Here is a 19,966-nt window from a genome sequence, read left to right on the forward strand (position 1 = left end):
TACCCATAAAGATTCTGTGTAAAAGCAGGACTGTATTACAGCCAGAAATGAATCTTTGGCAAAGCAATAAAAATAGAAAGCTCAGAAGATGATGGACAGAGTTTTAAGTTCCATTACCTTCCCACTTGAGCATTTTGGTGAGAGCACACAGACCACAGCACCAAGACCTAGACACAGACTAGAGGTAAAAGCTTAAGGGGAAAGAGGAGCCCTCCACAGAAGCCAGTGATGACACCCAGGTACAGAACTTGAGCCCCAAACTCGCTATCACACACTAACTCTGTACATGGGAAGTTTGCTATTTCTAACACGTCAGACAGACATCTTTTTATTTGTATCCAAACTACTTTGTTTTCTTAGTTCTGCATCTCCTAGAGGCAAACACATTCTTTCACACTTTATCACACTACATTCAAAACTTTTTACATATAGCTTTGTCCTTCCATGCTGCAACCAGAGTTTTTCTGGCCCTTTCTCTGACAAGTGATGGAATACAGAAAGTCATGAGCTCTAGCAGTGACAGGTTAGATTCAGATAAATTGCTGCCAAGTAAATACTGAGAACAGAAAGCAAGTCCTGTCTTGACCAAGCCAAAAGCAGCCAAAAGGTGGGAAAGGTGAAGAAAGGACACATTAGACAACTGCTATTGGATTGAAATGAACAGTCAAGGGTAGAGAGTAATCTTGCTTCTAACTGTATCTGGCACTCAGTAATAGATTTCTTCTTTTTATTTCTTTCACACTTTAGTTCTACCACAGGAAGTCTACACACTAAACAAATTACAAGTCTGCAGCATTTAATCCTGTTCACCTTGATAAATGCATCTGAGGATGATCTAATCTATGCTAGTGACCATCCAAATAAAAGGTTCCTTTCCTCTCTCACACCATCTTCTAGTTCTTGGCTCACAGCTGCAAACTCTTTTCCCTTTCCTAATCTCAACCCCAGCTTTGGGGTTCACTGACTTCATCATGATCAAATTCAAACTACTACCTGGATGGTAAAGTAATCAAGCAAAACCAGAATATTTTCCTTACAGGTTAGTGACTGGCAGTGGCTTAGTCACTGCCAGTACTGCAAGTACGTGAACAAAGGAAGCGGAAGAACCACATAGCAAAGAGCTGGGAAGAACAAGCATTTCATTTCAACAATGGCAGGCTCTTTCCACAGGGCTCACTGTCCCATGGGATAACTCAACTGAAAAAGCACAATGTCAGCCCCTTTCAGCTTCCTCCCAATGGCTTGTGGCTCCCTAGTCAGTACCAGCACTACTCGTCCCAAGCCCCGCTCATGATCCAGCAGAACTCGCTGCAGCAGAGGAACACCCGGCTCTGCCTCACAGGGCTGCCCTACCATGCTGATGAGCCAGAGCTGCAGCTCCATCTCAGTGGCACACGGATCCCTTGAACGTGCTCATCTGCTTTCAGCTTCACGCTTTATGGTCACCAACTATTCCAGACTTACTCTTTATGCTGCCGTAATCATTTCCCAGTACATATTTATAACTGCAAATGCTCTTTTCCCTATCATTGATCCACAGAACAAACATAGAGCTTCCAGTGATGGATCTTGGTTATAGTTTCAATAAAAGCAAGTGATAAATGGCTGTGATGAACTAACAACTTCCCTACCTGAAATCCAGACTAAGTTCATTATTATTATTGAGGTTTGATACACAATCTAACAAAACCCACTGCATGTGGCAATAATAATTCTAGATATATGGAATGAACTGGTTCATGTGAAAACAGAGGTGTGCTTAAATATAGCAGAGTGGATAAAATAGTGATAGTACTGATTCAATACTCTCATTTCACATTAGCAATAAGTAAAGCAACTGCTGAGGGCCTCATTTGACCTTAAGGACATAATGTCAACATTTGTATAATCAACCTAGCACCCTGCTCTGACATATTAAGCTAAAAGCTAGAAGTACCTCAAATAATGAGATCTTTATTTTTAATTACCCAGTACCTTTAGGCAGCAATTACAAATAAAAGGACTACAAAAGAAATCTGGTTGACCTCCAGTTATTTCAATACTTGAGAGAAGCATGAAAAGGGCAGGTTTGAAGCACGTGATGCCCATTTAATTCCTAATAGAGGTAACTTTTGCATGCAGCTCTTTAAGCTCTTAATGGTCCTATGTCAATGAAACTCTATGAATTTGGAATGATGAAAGAATACAGACATTGAATTTGTAGTTAGTTTACAAATTAAAAATGGCTTAAAAATTTTATTCCACCCCACAATTTTATGTATTTCTTTAAGAAGTCCCCTTCTACTTATGCAATTTTTTGGATTATACGTGATCATTTTTCAAAGAGAAAAAAAGGGAAGTCAGCTGCTTTAAAGGCAAAGCTAGTCTTACAAAATGTTTTCATGTGTATATATTGGCTTTTAACAGAGCATGACTTTCTCCATTATAAACACAATCTTCTTTCCCCTGGCCCCTACAAAGGGGCTTGACATTTCAATTGCACCAACATTATTTTACACCGTGCCACTGATCTTCCCCTACTGAATCCCATACAGTTCCTTTCTATCTCTTAGAAAAGGGTAAAGTAATGCACAAGGAGAATATTCCCTTTTACTACAGGTATTCTCAGATTTAACCTCAGATGCTTCCTGTAAGATTAAGATAACACAACATTAATCTAACCACAATTGTTTGAATGTAAACTTACCTCTAAATATATTGATGGTGGGTTATGCTCTCCTCCAAATTTGTCTAGCAGTGCTTCTATATGTTCTTGTGTCAATTTAATCATCTGTTTGATGTTCCACACCTAGAACAGAAAATTAAAATATTTAATCATCAAAAGAAGCCTACAGAATCTGTCCTAGAACAAAACAAGAATCTCTTGATATTTAGTAAGAGAAGTCCATAATAAAAATTTTAATTATCAATAAAGGAGTGCAAAAGGCTATCCTGTCCATCCAGTTTCAGTAACAGCTTGCTTCTGAAATAAACAGAAAAAACCTTAAATTTAGTTTTAAAATTCAGGACCTATTGAATAAACAACTTCTAAGAATGGCTTGTTTTCCTCGTTTATCAATCATATTAAGTATTTTCCTTGCAAGACTTAGTAAGCCAATTTGTACAGTACTACAACATTTAGTTAAGGAGTTTTTCTATGAAACCTTAAGCAACGTATGTAAACAACACTCACAAACCCAGACCTAGTGTTCAATTTACATGGCAATAGAATGTCTTGATTTTAAAGAGCACCTTCTATATCTCAACTTCCATATTCAGTCTACCCTGCGAGCTACAGACCTTGGACATGACCTGAAAAAGACATTTACCTCCTGTACACAGAGATGACCTACAGCACTGAACTGTGAAAGCACTCATGTTGCTACTCATTCTTCACAACTGGAAAGAGTTCACTTTAGGACTTGGACACTACTGTAGGTGAACAGTATTATGAATCCAAATTTATACCTAAAAAAGGCAGCAAAGCACAAGACCGAACCTTTAAAGCAATAATGGCACACTGATGTAAGAAGCAAGTCCAAGCAAAATGAGAAACTTATAGCAGAGGACAAGGAAGGAAGAAAGGAGAATTGCTCCTTCATACATACTGTTATTCAGACTACTTATCAGAAAAAATTATTCAATCAGTTTTTAGAGCTAGGATGGGTCACCCTAGGATGCTTCTTCCAAAGATAGTTTAAAGATTCCTGTTACCTTTTCCAGATAACTCTTTTCTACTTCATGGATTATAACATATAATACATAGTCTCAAGATCAAGTCTGCATGTACAAATTGTGACAACCTACCTCAGCAAAAAAAACCTATGCAAATAACTTCATATTCTAAAGTAGGCACCATTAATAGGATGCAATCCAAGATGGACCAAACCAGGTTTTAATATGTAAATTGAGAAGTTCACAAATAAACAAATTCTAAAATACTGAACTTGCATTTTGCACATCACCTTATTTACCCATTCTATTTCTAGGTATCAGTTATCTGCCAGCAATTTCCTGAAGTAAACTAATGACTGATCCACTTCTAGCCCAATTTTTTGAACAGGTACCAGAACAAAGATTTCATTAAGAAGCTACAGTTGAGCAAAAATAGTTCACTCAGGAACAAGCAAACCAAACTACAAAAAGTGAGAGTGGGGGGATACCAAAGAATGTGCTACTCAAGTATTCTGTATGTAAATTCCCTTGAGGCAATGGTGGGAGTCAACTTGCTTCTCAACTTGCAATCATTTATCACTGAACCTAGGACTGACAGCCAGCAGCAAAGAGAAGGTTTTCTGTATTTGGTTGGTTTTTCCCAAGATGGCAAGGGCTAGTTGTATGCTTGGTGAAAAGAACAAGCATGAATCAACACTGAATCAATTAACCTGTTCGATGTAAGACTCAGGATGTTTGCTTACCATGTAATTGGTAACATGCTGCTGTTAACCTGGGCTGCAGATACTGAAAATTCCTGGCAATCTTAGGAATTACCTCAGGATTACCTTCAGGAATAGGTTTATTAGTACCTAATGAAATGTCTGTTGTTTGGTTATTCTGGCAATTTTACCCAGCATAGGTCTTCCTCATCAAAATGAACAATTTACTGTTTAACTGCCTGGCAATGAGGAAGGTGAAGAGGGAAGATTCTTCACTGACAAAGCAACACAGAATTGCAGAAGGATTTGAGGTTGGAAGGGAACTCTTGAAGTCATCTGGTCCATGCTCCTCCTCAAGCAGGATGCCCAGGACCATGTCCAGATGGTTTTTGAACATCTCCAAGGATAGAGACTCCACAACCTCCCCGAGGCTGTGCCAGTGCTCAGTCACCCTCACAGTAAAAATATTTCCTGATGTTCAGAAGGAACCTCCTTGTGTTTCATTTTGTGTCCACGGCCTCTGGTCTTGTCACTGGGCACTGCTGAAGACAGCCTGGCTCCATTTTCCATTGCCCATCATCTCTGTGGCTCTTCACTGGATAGTACAGCCAGCACAGCTCTCCAGTATAACCATGTTTCTCTTGTACTGGGGAGCCCTGAACTGGACAGAGTACTTCAGGCAAGGCCTCACCAGTGCCAAGGAGAATGAGCCCCTGCCACATGAGTTTCCAAATACTTTTTTCATTATGAGTAACTTCCCTGCTCATGTTATTTTCTGTTTTGTGCCCATAACCAGAACCTTGCTTCTCTCTTCTCTTACAGTAAAAATACCAAATAACAAATATAACACAACCAGCAATATGCACAATGGAAGCATGTTATTTTGAAAACATTGGCAAGAGAATCAAACAGCCTCTAACAAGGGCAGAGATCTTCCTGCAAAGTTAATATCATGACAAGTGGAACCTGACTAATTTAGGTTGCCCAGCAAAATTGTGGGTGCCCCATCCCTGACAATGTTCAAGGCCAGGTTGGACAGGGCTTTGAGCAACCTGGTCTAGTGGAAGGCTCCTTGTCCATTACAGGGCAGTTGAAGCAAGATGATCTTTAAGGTCCCTTCCAACCCAAACCATTCTGTGATCTTACGATCGATGAAAGAAATTTTAAAATCACTGTAAAAATATCTTCACTTGAAGAAGCTGAAAATACAGTTTAATGGAAGACAAAATTTCTCAGAGGAACAGAAAACATTGCCCTGAATTACCTAGTATATATCTCTGCAGTAAACCAAGAGCCTTTTCACAAGTGAATCTTACAGTCAAACTTAATATGGATTTCTATAATCTTAGAAAGGCTCCTCATACAGTTAAAAGTACGCTGAAGGCAGAAGGAAATTTATCAAAGTCAGCCATAGCAACAAATAATTACTTGTTGCTCATAGAAATGGAAAAGCTATTTTGTGTGCCATATTCATCAAAAGTCTTCTGACAAGATGAGAACTTTCACAAATCTAGTATTGACTAGCATATTCTAGCCTAAGAACACATATTTTCTAGCACAAGAACACATATGCCATAACAAATTTCCAAGCTTCACAATTTCCTTTTAAGTGGGAACTTGAACTTATATTTACTTAGAGCAAATTTACCTTCTGGCTTCCCACATCTGTGAATACTCTAAGATATTTTTTTGTGGTCCAGAGCAATCCTTAAGTAGCTGGCTTGAGAATTAACCCCTGTGCAGGTATGCTGCATCTTATTATGCAGGATCTATTGCTACTTCAATTCAATTGAAGGAACTCGAGTCTTTTCCTAACTGGAACCCAAAACAAATGACCTCACGTGACTCAGAAAAGTCTGCTGCTGCCCACCACAGCACCCACAGCTTTTGCTTCACGAAAACTTCACCATCCCTGTTGCATTTTCACAGCCAGCAGAGCCAGCAACTTCAGCCCATCTTTCCTCCTTGCAGATTTGCTTGTTCAGACAACTCAGCTTAGTTTGTGGCATAAGCACAGCCCAGCCTTGCAGAACTTGAGCCAAGATAGAGCCCCATCTTCCCTGTGGAAAGCACCCTGAAGCACTAAGTTCTTAAGAATCACACCTCTGGAGTTCAGCAGCACTCACAGATACACAGGTTCCTTTAAACTATCCAAATAAAATCCAACTGTGCAAAATTGGCCTAGGAAGGGTCTCATTGCCCATAAGCACATACATTCCAGGACAGCAGCAAAGAACTGCCTAACAACAGAGACACCGAAAACATGGCATATGGAATCCTTTCATCAATCAGTTCCGGACCAAAGAGCTTGTTCCTACACCACAAGATAAACCCAAGTTTTTAAAGATTAAAGTAATCCCTTTATCCACTCTTTATTCACACTTTTTGAGAAGTAAAAGAAAACTGCCTGAAAGTTATTAAGAAAGAACAGACCTATTTTTTTTCTTATTCTTATGAGCACTCCACTATATTTATGAAACCCACACCTGTAGGAAACTGTAAAACCACAATTGTGAAGTATCTTACAGAAATACAAAAATCGATGGCAGCCTCAGAGACAGTTGCTGGAAATCTTAATGAATTTTAAAGTAAACCTGCAGTGCATCCAGTACTGCCCGCATGCGAGTCCGGTCCCTTTCCATAGGAAATGGAATGGGGATTTGAGACACTGTCTGAACTGTAGTTCTATAAAAAAGTAATGAATCCTTTACAGCTTGGATAACCATATCATTTTTCCAAAAAAAGCATCAAATAAATGTTTCTGGCCTATCTTGTAGCATTAGGTTAAGGTTATTCTCTATCACAAGAGATTAGATTTGATTCTCCTTTTAGTGCTGCTGACACAAGGAAGCTGACGCAGGCTAACATAGACACAGGCAGCCAGACAACTGGAAATATTCCAGATACACTGGAATATATCAACTTGAATCTGCCTATTGTGGATAATTGTGCATTAATTTTGCAAATAAGCACTCCCCTACAATGCAATAAAGATGATGACCTATTTCAAGCCGGAGGCAAGTCAAATACAGTAGAAGCCTAAACCCATTCTATTCAGGGAAGACCATGGCTGCACAAACCACAGAATATGTTGAGTTGGAAGGTACCCACAAGGATCATTGAGTCCAACTCCCAGCCCTGAATAGGACCATCCCCAGGAGTCACACCAGGAGCCTGTTCCAGTGCCCCCCAGGGAAGTGGTCACAACACCAAGCCTGAGAGAGCTCAAGAAGCCTTTGGACAATAATCTCGGGTACATGCAAGGTTAAGTTACAAAGTTATTTTCGCATCCCTTGCTGCTTGTCAAAATGTGCAGCGCCTGAGACATCACAAAGCAAACTTATCTTTCATACTTTCTGCACCTGGCATCACTACTCAAATCTTGCAGCACATCCCAACTCGAAGGTGTATGATTCATATTTGGTAGAAGACACTGAAAGTTCAAATCTATTCTGTAAGAAAATAAAAAAAAGCCTTTATTTGTCCAGGAACAGTATGTCCTGAATTTGGATTACCACACTTGGTGATGACAGAGAATACTCTGATAGAACTAACAACGTAATTAAAGAACAAACAAATTAAAAAATTAAGCATTTCATTTGGAAACTGCTTCATAAGAAGGACAAAATCATCAATATCTATCCAATACTATTCCAATCAGTCCTTTCAAGCTTCTTTCTTACACAAACAATTCAATTGTTTGCTTCACTGAGCAAGGATCCACTTTGTCAGAAAACACTTAAGAATGCTGTCATGTATGAGACTGTCCTTAGCTGGACTAACATATTAACTGACTTGAAAGTGAGATGCTTGGGTGAAAGATAGGCAAAAGGACATAGGAATGGGGTTAATAACAGAGTGCTCCACCAAACCATTTGCATGGCAAGACGCAGAATATGTGGGTTTGAGTTTCTATGCTGACAATCACTATTGCCTCTCTCTCACACTTTGGTACCTCCTTCAGGTACTTTCCCCCCTCACTTGTCTTGGTCCCAGTCCTCTTCTTAACTCTTACTAAGCTTGCTTCTCATTTTCTGCAGGCATGTGCTGCAACAAGCACAGCCAGTGGGATGGAGAGTCCTTTCCTTCTGCCAGTATTCCACGCTATAGCTCCTCTCCATCCCTCTGTGGAAGCTTCTTGCAAGTTGCACATCCACTGTGTTAATTTCTCCACTTTTCCTACTCTCCTGGCTCTTCATGCTTACCACATTTTCAACAGTGCAGTTAAAACTTTTATAAAACAAGTGTGACAACACTTGAAAACAACAGCTGAAAAACTTCACTGAATTGAAAACCAGCTTGCAATGGCTTTCACATGAGAGTTTACACATGTGACATGAAGGTCAACATCAAGCTTGCCTTTCCTAGTTCATAGTTTGCAACTTTTTATTAATCTCAGTGAATCATTTTTATCCTTTTTATTTATAGGTCCTTTACAATGTCTGAGATAGCCAACAATGAAACACTCTCAAAGTCTGTATGTAGGCAGTTCAAAATGAGTCAGTAAAATTTACAAACACAGACTAGTAAATAAGTTACAAACAACAATATCTACAGAAGTAACTGTAGCCAGGAGAAAAAGGATTCATTACCTCTTTTTCCACAAAAGCCTATGAAGGTATCTTTCTAGACTCACGACGAATGGCTTTAGGGAAGATGTACAAGACTGTATTTAGGAAGGAAAATCCTCAAGAAGAGGTACAACATTTTCAGTACTATCCTGTCTGACAACTAGGATCATAACTAGGTCAATTAATACAGTAATGTGATCAGTGAGCATCTGCTGTAAGCACAGCAGTTAATTAAATATTAAAAAGGTCTCAAGATGAGAATCTACTTTCCGTTTAACAGGTAACAATTTTTAGGAAGGAAAGACTAACCTGTAACTAGCAGTGCAGGTTCCAGCTGCATCTGACACTGCTCCTGTTGAACAAAACCATCCCACCAAAACCAAACACCCAAAAACTTCCACCCTTCTCCAAAAAACTAGGAAGCATCTAAGTTAACACTCAAGTATCAAAGTACCATCTTCGAAGACTTCACAGCAGAAACTCATTTCTTTGCAAACCATCAGTTGCAACTGAGAGTAATCTATGTCTTCTGCTTTCATTAATTCTAAACACAAACTCAATTGCTCATCATTCAGCTTTACTCTTAAAGCAGAATAAACAGCCTTTCAGTCCGTCAGGCCCTTAAGTTGCCTCCTATTTAACAAAGGAATTCAGACTTCAAATGCTCCTTACAAGTGTTTAAAAACATATTTTAAATAAATTCAAAAATTACAAAGCATAAAGCTCAGTGAAGTCTGTCCTTGTAACATAACCTGTTGCTAGCAACAATAACCAAGCAGTTTCTCTGTAAGAATGAAGCCACCCAGAGCCTTAGGCACTGACTGCTTTGCAGCTCACACCAGGTGAGATGGAGGGTGCAATTATCATATTGTCCTTGGCTATTTACCCCTGCTCTCTTCCTTACTCCTTCTCCATAACACAAACCTTTGGCTGAACCATTTCAGTATGTTAAACAAGTAAAAAATTGTTCTCTTTGTCAAGGTAAGCTTTCTGCCAGTCTCCTGTGTTAAAACAGCTTGGCAAAGGACCCAGTGATCACCTCAGCTGGTGAAAAAAGTCACCTTTCCTCTCTATAGCTCACAGTTAGATGGATTCAGGCTACCATGAAGCAGCAGCCTTCCTGTTTAGGTTTCAATTCTCTTTCATTCTCCTACTTTTTCCACCACCTGCCATCTTTGCTGCTTGCCACTAAGTAGAATTTGCCTCCAAGCTCTATAAAAAGGAAAGTTAACAAATGTTCTGTACCACAGTAGAACAGCAGTGTGTGGAAAAATAAGAGCTGCCTCTACCCTTCATTTAAATCATTAACCACCAGTTGCACAACTAAATCTTTAATTCCATATTCCTCATGGCTTTTGTGCTGCAGTACTACTAGTCCCTCTTATTCACTTTGATACTAATTCAGTAGTCACGAGGATCACGCACAGACGGAGTTCGGGAACAATTCACTGTATTTACATGCATGAATTCAACACCTTCTCCCGAGACAGTAATAGGCTTAAAAAAAAAAATAAAAGAGGAAATAAACTATCCAGATCTTCTAACCCATTTAAGAAGGCAATTTTGCTTTAGCCAGGTAACTACCACAGAATCTCAATAACATTAAATCCATGCATCCATGACATTTAAAAAAGATTATCATGAATACACCCGAGTATTTCTCTGAACACCTTAAGCTGAACACAAGTCACATTTGTGATGGAAAGCAAGCAGCCAGACAGCTAATTACAATAATTGCCTATGAGAAGTAAATGCTCGTCCAGCAGAGCTCTTACACAGCTTGGGTCACATTCATTAAAATGACAAAACAAATAAACTCAGTTTCAGCTGAACTACAGAATTTAATTCTTCTCTCTCCTTGCTAGAATACACAATTAATTAGACTATCCAGAAAAGATAATCAGCGCCTATTTAAAAGTTCATATTATCAATCCATAAAATAATTTGTTATACACTTTGCAATATTCCACCACTAAACTGTTACTACATAGTAACTACTGTGCATAGTTTCCTACCAACTGATTAGAAAATGTAAGACAGCTGGAATTGTTGGTCGAGTACAAATATATTCTGCTTGTTTAGAAATATCTCTGATCCAATAAAGAAATTAAGGTATCCTATTTTTATCACAAACAGATCTCCACACTGAAATAGAGCAAACGTACTTGTTTTATTTTTTTTATTTTTAAAACACAAGTAATATGCTCCTAGTCAAAGGAAACAGTCAAACAGGAACTGCCACAGAAACCACATTCTCCTAAATGGCACTCTATGTTCTACTCAGCAGACCACCCTGCCTTAGCAACTCCAGTACCACCTTGGAAAATGAAATAAATTAAAGGGCAGAATTGGCTCCTTGCCACCCATGGTAGAATTAGGAGAGTTAAAAAAAATTACACTAACTACTTAACCTAGAATCTAGAAAAAGTTACATCAATTTTCAATGATTTACATAGGCTTAAAAATGTCACAAGAGACAGTACAAACTATTCTAGCAGAATCACAGAACGCTTAAAGAAATCTTTTCTGAAAGCTACCTCAGATGATACTAAAGACTCATATTTAAATCTACATTACTTAAACCTATTATAGAGAATATTTGACCTATTAAGTTTAATGAATAAATTTTCAAAACCAGATCAAAGATTGAGGTACCAATATACAACCATCCAGTTCCAAACATATAGATACTACCAAGTTCCTAGTCATAATGATGTATTTTATTTCAGGTTGATTTTATAGCGCTTTTCAAACACCATTAATGAATAACTTGTACTAAAGAGAGGAAAAAACCCTAGACACACTATTCAGCCTCCAGAAATGCCTGCCTTCAAAACAAACCCTTTAACTGAGCTAAAGGGGAGAAAAAAATTACCGTGTCTGTGCTCCAAGTGTCAGAAAATGTTACCTGAACACAATGTAACTGCATTTGGAAAGTATTTACTACTTACTTTATTACTTATGGATGCATCTAACAACAGCTTTACTAATAACTATACTGTTCAAGAGGCCTCACTATGTAACAGATCAAGATATTAGAGCTGGTATCCCCCTTTCTAGGGTCAAAAAAAAAATTTCCTAGCCACTTAGTTATGCAATACATTTTGAAAACTAAGTTCAGTCGTTCATTACCAGCCTTTTTTGCTTGTCTCCCAGAAGAAAGATTTTAAACAAAGTTGGTATGTTTCACGTAGAAGTTGAATTGCCCCTTCATGCTAAGCTTTGTGCAGGTATACTGGGAGAACCCACGAAAATATTTAACCCAATCAGAACCTCAGAAAAACAAAAGTGCCTTTCAGTGCTCAAACACACTCTCATGATCTCCTGAATTTCATACAGATAGTGTGGAAAATTCATTTGATACTGAGCACTGTATCTGGCACTGCACAACAAACTCCATTTTGAAGGGAGTTTCTGTTTTCTGATCTTAAATGCTCATGTTGGTTGGAGAGTGTCATGGTGGGATAACTGGCGGCATTGCTCCCTCAAAACTCCTGCCTGAACTGACAGCACCTAGTCAAAGAGAAAGGTTACAAATTAGACTTTTGCCTGTTTTACTCTTTCTTGCTAGGGTCCACGTTCATAAAACATCATCAGAAACAGAATAAAGAAAGGCACTGCTGCCACTCCTCCAAAACTCGCAAATGCTAAAAAGGTGGAGTAACAAGCCAAACCCTTGCAGCAAGGGGGGGCTTAAGCAGGAGGAAAAAAAAAAAAAGAAAAGGCATGTAATTCTGCATCAACCAGCCTTCGTTAGCACTGGCCACAGAAGAGAGAATCAGTTGAATGAATATGTGTTTCATCGTTTTGGAAAGAAGCCGTGCACAGGAGGGAGGATTAGGAGGATTCCATTGTATGCCCAAAAAGCTCAAGAGCAACTGGAATAAAAAAGCTGAAGCAAAGGAAAATGTATATATTGCAGGCTGACTTTATCCTGCACTAGCTATGAGAAAGTAGCTGTGTTCACACGCAGATGTGTGAACAGTTGAAAATGATGAAAAGCATCTCACACCTCACAAAACGAAATACTGTACCCAGAACTCTCACGTGGTCAAGGCTGTTGGAAACGAACACTTGCTACACAAGAAGCTCACAGACACCTTCACATCCCTGGCACACTGGCAAAGCTATGGCATGCAATCCTATTTCTGTAAAAGGCATGCTCAGAAGGACTCCAGAGAGACCAAAGAAGATTGTTACAATCTGGCAGGAGAAGCTCAAGACCATAAAGTCTAAGGTGTCAGGACCTAAACCTGGCCAAGTCCAGCTAAGGAAGTTTCATCTGAGCGAAACTTCTCATTCAAATATAAAAAAAATTAAGGCCCCAGTGCAGCTTTAAGGGACAAATGATTTACAAAAACCAAAGAGAAAAGGGGGGACACACACACCATACTACCACTATTCCCCCTAACCACATTCCTTTAGTTTCAGATGTCACAAGCATTTTGGAACTCACTGGGTGCACCTCATGTAGAGGAGATTGCATTCACTGAGTTTGCAGAAAATGAATCCAGCAAAAGCAATGCTGATTTTCTTCAGTACTAGTGAGTGCAGTCAATTCAGGACAGGACCTACTGGTACCATGTGGGCGCAAGGGAGTAGATCTGGCTGAGAGGTGTAACGTGGGCACAGGAAAGGGCAAAACCTCCAGCTCTGCGTGTCACAGAACCATTTGATTGACTTGGATCTAACTGCAGTGACAGGGAGCAGCAGCAACCATAGGGACTACAATTATGACAGGGCATTTCTGATACACTGTACATTTCACCACCCCTCAGAAGTGAGTGGTTCAAACTGAAAATAAAACTTGCACTTGGCCAAAACTGTTTCAAAAAAATCCCCTCCATTAAATCTGAAACAGCTTCCTTGGAAGGCTGGACTGGAAGAGAATTAGCAATTTAATGGTCAATCAAAACCTTTTTTTTTTTCCCTTGTAAGTAAAAATAAAATTAGATTTCTTTCTAAATAAATTTCCCTCCAAAAGATTTCATGCAGTCAAATTTTTCTACAGATATAACAATTAAACTGAACTAGAGATTTGTTAGTGGAATATTGCAGCCTTAAGGAAATTCTGGGGGTTATCAGTCTGTGTTAAAAGATAGCTGCATTAAAAAAACCCAACCAAACACAAAACAACCAACCACAAACCAAATCTCATTTGGTCTACAGTACTTTTAACTTCATACAACAAGAGTTGCCATTCCTGGCTAAGCAAGTGTCAAGAAAGGTATTACTAGAACAGCTTTAAAAATAAAAGATCTTTGAGTTTAAAAACTACAACAAAATACAAATGGGAATGAAGAAGCAAGACCATAAATCAGAAAAAAAATAAATCAGTAGTAAACATTTTGTTCCCAACCAGTTTGTAGATATTCACACAGATAAGAAACAAGCCTCCCAAGACATCACAACTTTCCAGAAGGAGCCACCACTCTATTAAGCAAGTTTTGTGTAATCAAACAAGCCATCACAGGACAGAGATGTTAATCCTATTCCCTTTTGGGAAAAGCATCATAAGCAGAAATTTCTACTACCCCCACTAAACCTAAGTATTTCAAGGTTGTGTTCTAATGTTCAATCTACCTTGCCAGAAATAAATCATAAAAAACCTATGGAAAAGAAGATGAGAGGTTACCAAAGTCTCTGTCTTTTTTTACACCTGGATCAACCTTCCCCCATCACTCTTGACATATATTTGCCCGTTAAGGTGACAGTCTACTAATGAACAGCTTATAGATAAGTTTGGAAAGTCTATTTTCATGTTTCACTATTCCTAGCCATAAAGAAAAACATCTCATAGTAACACGGAACCATCTCTTTTGCCACCACTTAAACTCACTACTTCTGGCAGTAATCACTACAAGCCTGGCAAACAGGTTATTTGCATTCTTCTTTGCATCAGACTTGACAATTTCCATTTCTTTTTAAAACAACTTCAGATTTTATTGAGTCTTCAAAGCTTTGACCTTCCAGACTTGACATCACTGCTAGTATTCTGCTCTAGACTCCCCTCAGCTAGACCACGCATTTCTTGAAGCTGTGACCCAAAGTCAGACATAGTATTCAGCTACGGCCTTTCCCATGCTATGTAAAAGAAAATTATTTCACTTATCTTTTCAGATATATTACTGCAGAATATTACCTACAAGATGCTTCACATGCAGCTCTACTTTAACTTGTCCTCACAATTAAATAGGATGCCGTTCACAGATTATGAAGTTAGTTCAACAACTAAATACAAATGCAAGGAAACAATTGAGATTGAACATAAAATGTATTCCCAAAACTGTAAAAGCAGTGAAGTAAAAAACCACTCATATGGTTTCAAGTTTCCAAATAAATAGCATGTTTAATTGTAAACTCTTTAGAGAAATAGATACTCTAAAGAAAAGTTGTTCTAATACCCAGGAACAGAGGTTCCCTAAATGTTACTGCAACAAAATCAACCCCACTTTTGCTTCATGTACCTACATTGCCTTATGAGAACCCACCACTTACTTCATATTGTAAGGTTAGAGGTGCCTTTTCATTCTATCTTCATGTTATATATATTTTCATCCATTCTCCATTTTACTCTTAAATCTGTTCCATAGGGTTAAGGTTTCTAAATTTATAACTAATATTCATGCAGGATAAATTCCAGCACTGCTGCCTAGAAAATGACCATCCAGCAGCTCAGGCCCTCACTTCACAGCCTTCAAAGTAATTTTTGTCTTACAAAGAGCAGTTTAGGGCACGAAGCTCCGAGTACAGAAAATCCCATTTGAATTATTTAATATTAGTGTAAATAATCTCTAGCAACAAGAGCAGAACCCTTCCTCCCAGCTGTCACACACTCCTTACTATTATCAACAACCCTGTAATGCTCTGAAAACCTTCCATCCAAACAATCTCTTGTCCCGAGAATTCATGCTGGGGAAGAAGCCAACCTCTGTGCCTGCAGACGCCAGCTCGCATCCGAGGCCTCCCAGGACCAGCAACCAAACCGTGAGTGGGAGAGGAAAAAATTCCTGCTAAATGCACTTGCCCCTACCCTTTCGAAATCCTTCTGTCTCCAATAAGTACCCAGTTCCTACATCTTCTCTATGACTGCATGGGCAACTACCCTTACCAACTTTGAATTTTATATAGGGGGAAAAAAGGTTTAGCAATTATTATACTATTTATTAGAAGAGTTATAATACTCACTATTAGAAGATTTTTAGTAATGGTACTTAGGCTACCAAAGCAACTTTTAAAGACATAAATTCACTATTTGATTAAGAACTGGTCATGAGCTGAACAACATCGATTAAACTTCTTTTTCCAACCCTTAAGAATTCATAAGGGCCAGTGATGTAGCTGTAACCAACAGAGAGCACTTGATTAAAATCTCAGTACAGAACATGTCTTCTACCAGAGGGCTCTAATATACAAGTGTGTGTAAGATGACTTCAACATCTGTCAGAAATTCTTCTTGTCTGCTCCCCTTTCAAAAGCAGAAACTGAGTGCAGGACTGAAGGTTTGCCTTCTGGAAATCAGGACTGCATTTCCCTAAAGACTATAGGAACTGAAACACTTTCAGGTATTACCTTAAGTAAGTAAGGTCATGCTCCTTGACAGGCTTCCATAGCAAGGTTACTTTTAAGCCTAGATTTACCTTGTCTTGAAGCAATGAAACAAAACACTAGAACATGTACTTACATTACAAGCATGAGTCAGTTACAAGCACTTCGGTATTTTTCTGACTTATGTCACTTTGAACTGGCATTACACTTTAGGTTGGCTTGTTTTAGTATTAAGGACAGTTTCCATTTTAACTGTGTCAGCAATTTTTTGGGCTTGAACTTCATTAAGGTACAGATCTAGGTGAAGTAATAGGTGGACTTATACTGTAAACAAAACTTAATTACCTACAACTTGAGGAAGAACTGGCTAACTACAGAACAAAACCACATCAGAAAACAAAAACTCTACAACCAGCTCTGCCTTGAGACCTTGTGTGCTTCAGTATTTCCAACACATAAGAAGCTGGCTTTTAAATAATACAAGACTAGCCCCCACACACTTCCCAATTACTTCCACCCATACTGACAACATATCAACCTTTCTGCTCGGCAGGTGGACCACTTGTCTCTCTGCCTCATCCAGGGAAGATATTCAGGATGAGAGCAGAAGCAGCCACACTATGTAATTTACCAACTGGAATCAAATCTAATGACTGACGTACTCTAAAACATTTTTGAAGTTCAAGTGACTTAGTGCAGTGTCACAAATACCCCCTTTAGTATGAAAACTTATTTTTAAAAAAATTCTTGCCTCTTGCAACTGCTTTTCCCTCTCTTCTCTCTTATACTACAGTTTAACTAAGTAGCTCAGCTGTATTGATGTTATTGTTTCGAGGGCCACACTATAAACCAGTTACTGGATTAATTCCATAGATTTTATTCTAAATGGCAGAAATAACTGAGAAATTCAGAAGCTTTTTAACCTCACTTTGCTGCTAAAAGCGTGCGTTTGTTAAACCCCACTCTTCAGGTGTTTGGGTTTCTCAACCAGCTGAGGGTTTTTCCTTACTCAGGAAAGTTCAGACTGGACTGGCATTACTCAAGGCATTTAATCACCATGCTGGGTAGGTGTAAAATAGATGTGTACTGCTGAGTTTTGCCTGCCTTCAACAAATAAGTCAGGAACTCCTTAAGATGAGGGAATCAACCTCACGTCTTGCAAACATCCAAAGGGACGGACTCTTTTCCTATTTCTCCTTTCTGGCCATCTACCCAGCATGAGCTCTAGCACTTCTCAAACTTCTCAACTCACTAATTCCATTATAATCCAGTATACTATTAATAAATAAAATCAAACTGGACCCCTCTGAGAGTGGCTGATCCAAGCCAGCTCATTTTCCCCGCTGGAAGCTCTCCCCCCAGAGCCAGAAGGGGAGGTTACCAGGTGGGCTGAGCTCCTCACAGGGCCACAGGGCTGCTCAGAGATGAGAGGTCGCGTACCAACTGCACAGACACACCAGGGAAAGCTGAGCTGAAACACTCTCCAGCGAGTAACGTTGAGAACAAAACAGCAGAACTTCTGGCATCTGTATTTACCTCCAGAACAGACTCGAGGCATGGCATATGGCAGTTTGGTCTGCCTTGGATGCCTACAGTGCTTGAATCTGCGAAGCACCTTGTGTTGTTACCGCACAGTTTACTCCCCCTTCCGAAAACATTTCAGAAGCGTTCGCAACTCACAGTTCAACCCCAGCAAAACAGGTAGTACCGCTCGCTCCCCGTGGGATTGGGAAGTTAAGTAATAAGCCCCAAAAACACAGGAAGTATGTAAGAAAGACACCAACCAGAGGCCTGACATCCTCACTGCCTCCACGGTGCCCTGTCCGTCTACATTTCCTAAGACGCTTTGTGCCGAAACGTCCACAAAAGGCACGTCCACAAAGCGAAGCGAACCCAACCTTGTTTTGAGATGCATTTCGAGTGTTTCAAAACCATCGGGGGAAACGATAGCAAAGCCCCACATAAAACCTCCGCCGGGCACGGCAGCCACGGCCGCAGGAGCAGCGAGCCGGGCTTCTCTGCAACCCGGCCGGGACCCGCACCATCCCCGCCGCGGCCCCCGCTCCCTGCCCCCGCCGGCACGGGCCGCCCCCGGCACGGCCGGGCCCGAGCCCCGGGGGCGGGCGGCCGCCGCGGCCGCCGCGTGGCCTCACCTCCTCCGGGATGGCCGGGTCCCCGCTGCCGCCCCCCGCGTAGCCGGCGCCGAGCGCGGGCGGCTCGGGCTCCATGTCCCCGTTGAAGAGCGAGGCCCCCTCGGCGCTGCCGCCGCTGCTCAGCGCCGCCATCTTGGGCCGGAGCGCCGGGGCGAGGGCGGGGCCGGGGGCGGCCGCGTCCCCGCCGCCGGGGCGGCCCCAGCCGCGACCCGTAGTGCGAGGGGCGGGCGGCGAGCGCGGTCCCGGCCCGCTCCCAGCGCCGCCGGCGCGTCACGACCGGCCCCGTGACGTCACACAGAATCGCCGCGGCCACGGCGAATGGGCCTGCCTGACGTCACCGGGAAGCACCGTGACGTCACGGCGCGACCGCCCCGTCGCCCTGGGAACTCGGACGTGGGCTCGGGCCCCGCCCCCTCCGCCGCGGCCCCGCCCGCCGCAGCAGCAGCGCCCCCTGGTGGCGCGGGAGCGCAGTGGCGGCGCCGCCCCCGCCGGACCGGTCCCGGGAGCGGGAGCCGGGAACCGCGAGCGCCGGGACAGGAGGAGCCCCGCGCACACCCGGCTCTGGAATGGGGTGGAACGCCACTGCCGGGGGGTCTGCGGGTGCTTCCCGGCAGCGGGGAAACGCGGGGTAAACACGGGACCGCGGTGCCGGCGGAATTCAAACGAGAAACGAGTGGGATGCGGGGCATCCCTCAGCAAACAGCAGCGCTGCGGCTTTGGGGTGAATCCTCACAAACACGAACCGTGCGGCAGCGCCAGACGCTTCCAAAATTCCCATGTTAACCTGCTGGCTGTAACTGTAGTGGTAACTAAAAGAATCGATCGCTAGGATCGATGAAACATCCGCGTTTTTTCCACTGACAGCACTTAGGCCTTGGGCTGCCCTAGCTGGTGCTCTGTTCACACGGGGTGCTCTAAGCTAGAGGAGGGTCGGGTCTGGCTCAGCAGACGTGGGGACCCCTTCTAATCCTCGGGAACACCGCTGTGCCATCCTCTGGCTGGGTTGGGAGCTCTGGGAGCAGATCCTAGCTGCCGAGTGTCCATCTCGTCTTCCCTGGGTGTGCACGGCAGGACGTCTGGCTGACCAGGGATCAGAGGTGGGCGCACACAGCAGCATCACCGTGGCCTTCACTGCCCTGGTGGGAATGACACAGGGACCAAAGTGGTGCATTGGTGAATGCCGCTCCCTCCAGCCAGGAGGCGAGGAGGAGCTGGAGCCAGCAGCCACTGCTGTCCCCCGAAAGTGCTCCCTGCCTTGTTCCCAATGCCATCTTTCCCCAAAGTGGCCGTGTGTTCCCATCTAAAGTAAAACCTTGGCCCGTCTCATCCCTGTGTGCCA

At 41.7% G+C, this 19,966-nt stretch overlaps 1 protein-coding gene across 2 annotated transcripts in view; it reads right to left on the minus strand.

Moving 5' to 3' along the window:
- BRAF (B-Raf proto-oncogene, serine/threonine kinase) overlaps positions 1-18,790 on the minus strand; it is a 75,923-nt gene extending 57,133 nt beyond the window's left edge. Inside the window, exons 1-2 of one of the 2 annotated variants that reach the window (XM_048301252.1) lie at positions 18,628-18,790; positions 2,687-2,788 (exon numbers count right to left, since the gene is read on the minus strand). In XM_048301252.1, coding sequence (XP_048157209.1) covers positions 2,687-2,788; positions 18,628-18,759 — 234 coding nt within the window. In that variant the 5' untranslated portion in view covers positions 18,760-18,790. The remainder of the gene's footprint in view (positions 1-2,686; positions 2,789-18,627) is intronic. The other variant, XM_048301253.1, reaches the window with a different exon arrangement.
- Positions 18,791-19,966: the final 1,176 nt, after the last annotated feature.

Source organism: Corvus hawaiiensis, chromosome 4, assembly GCF_020740725.1.
Source record: "Corvus hawaiiensis isolate bCorHaw1 chromosome 4, bCorHaw1.pri.cur, whole genome shotgun sequence".
NCBI lineage: Eukaryota > Metazoa > Chordata > Aves > Passeriformes > Corvidae > Corvus > Corvus hawaiiensis.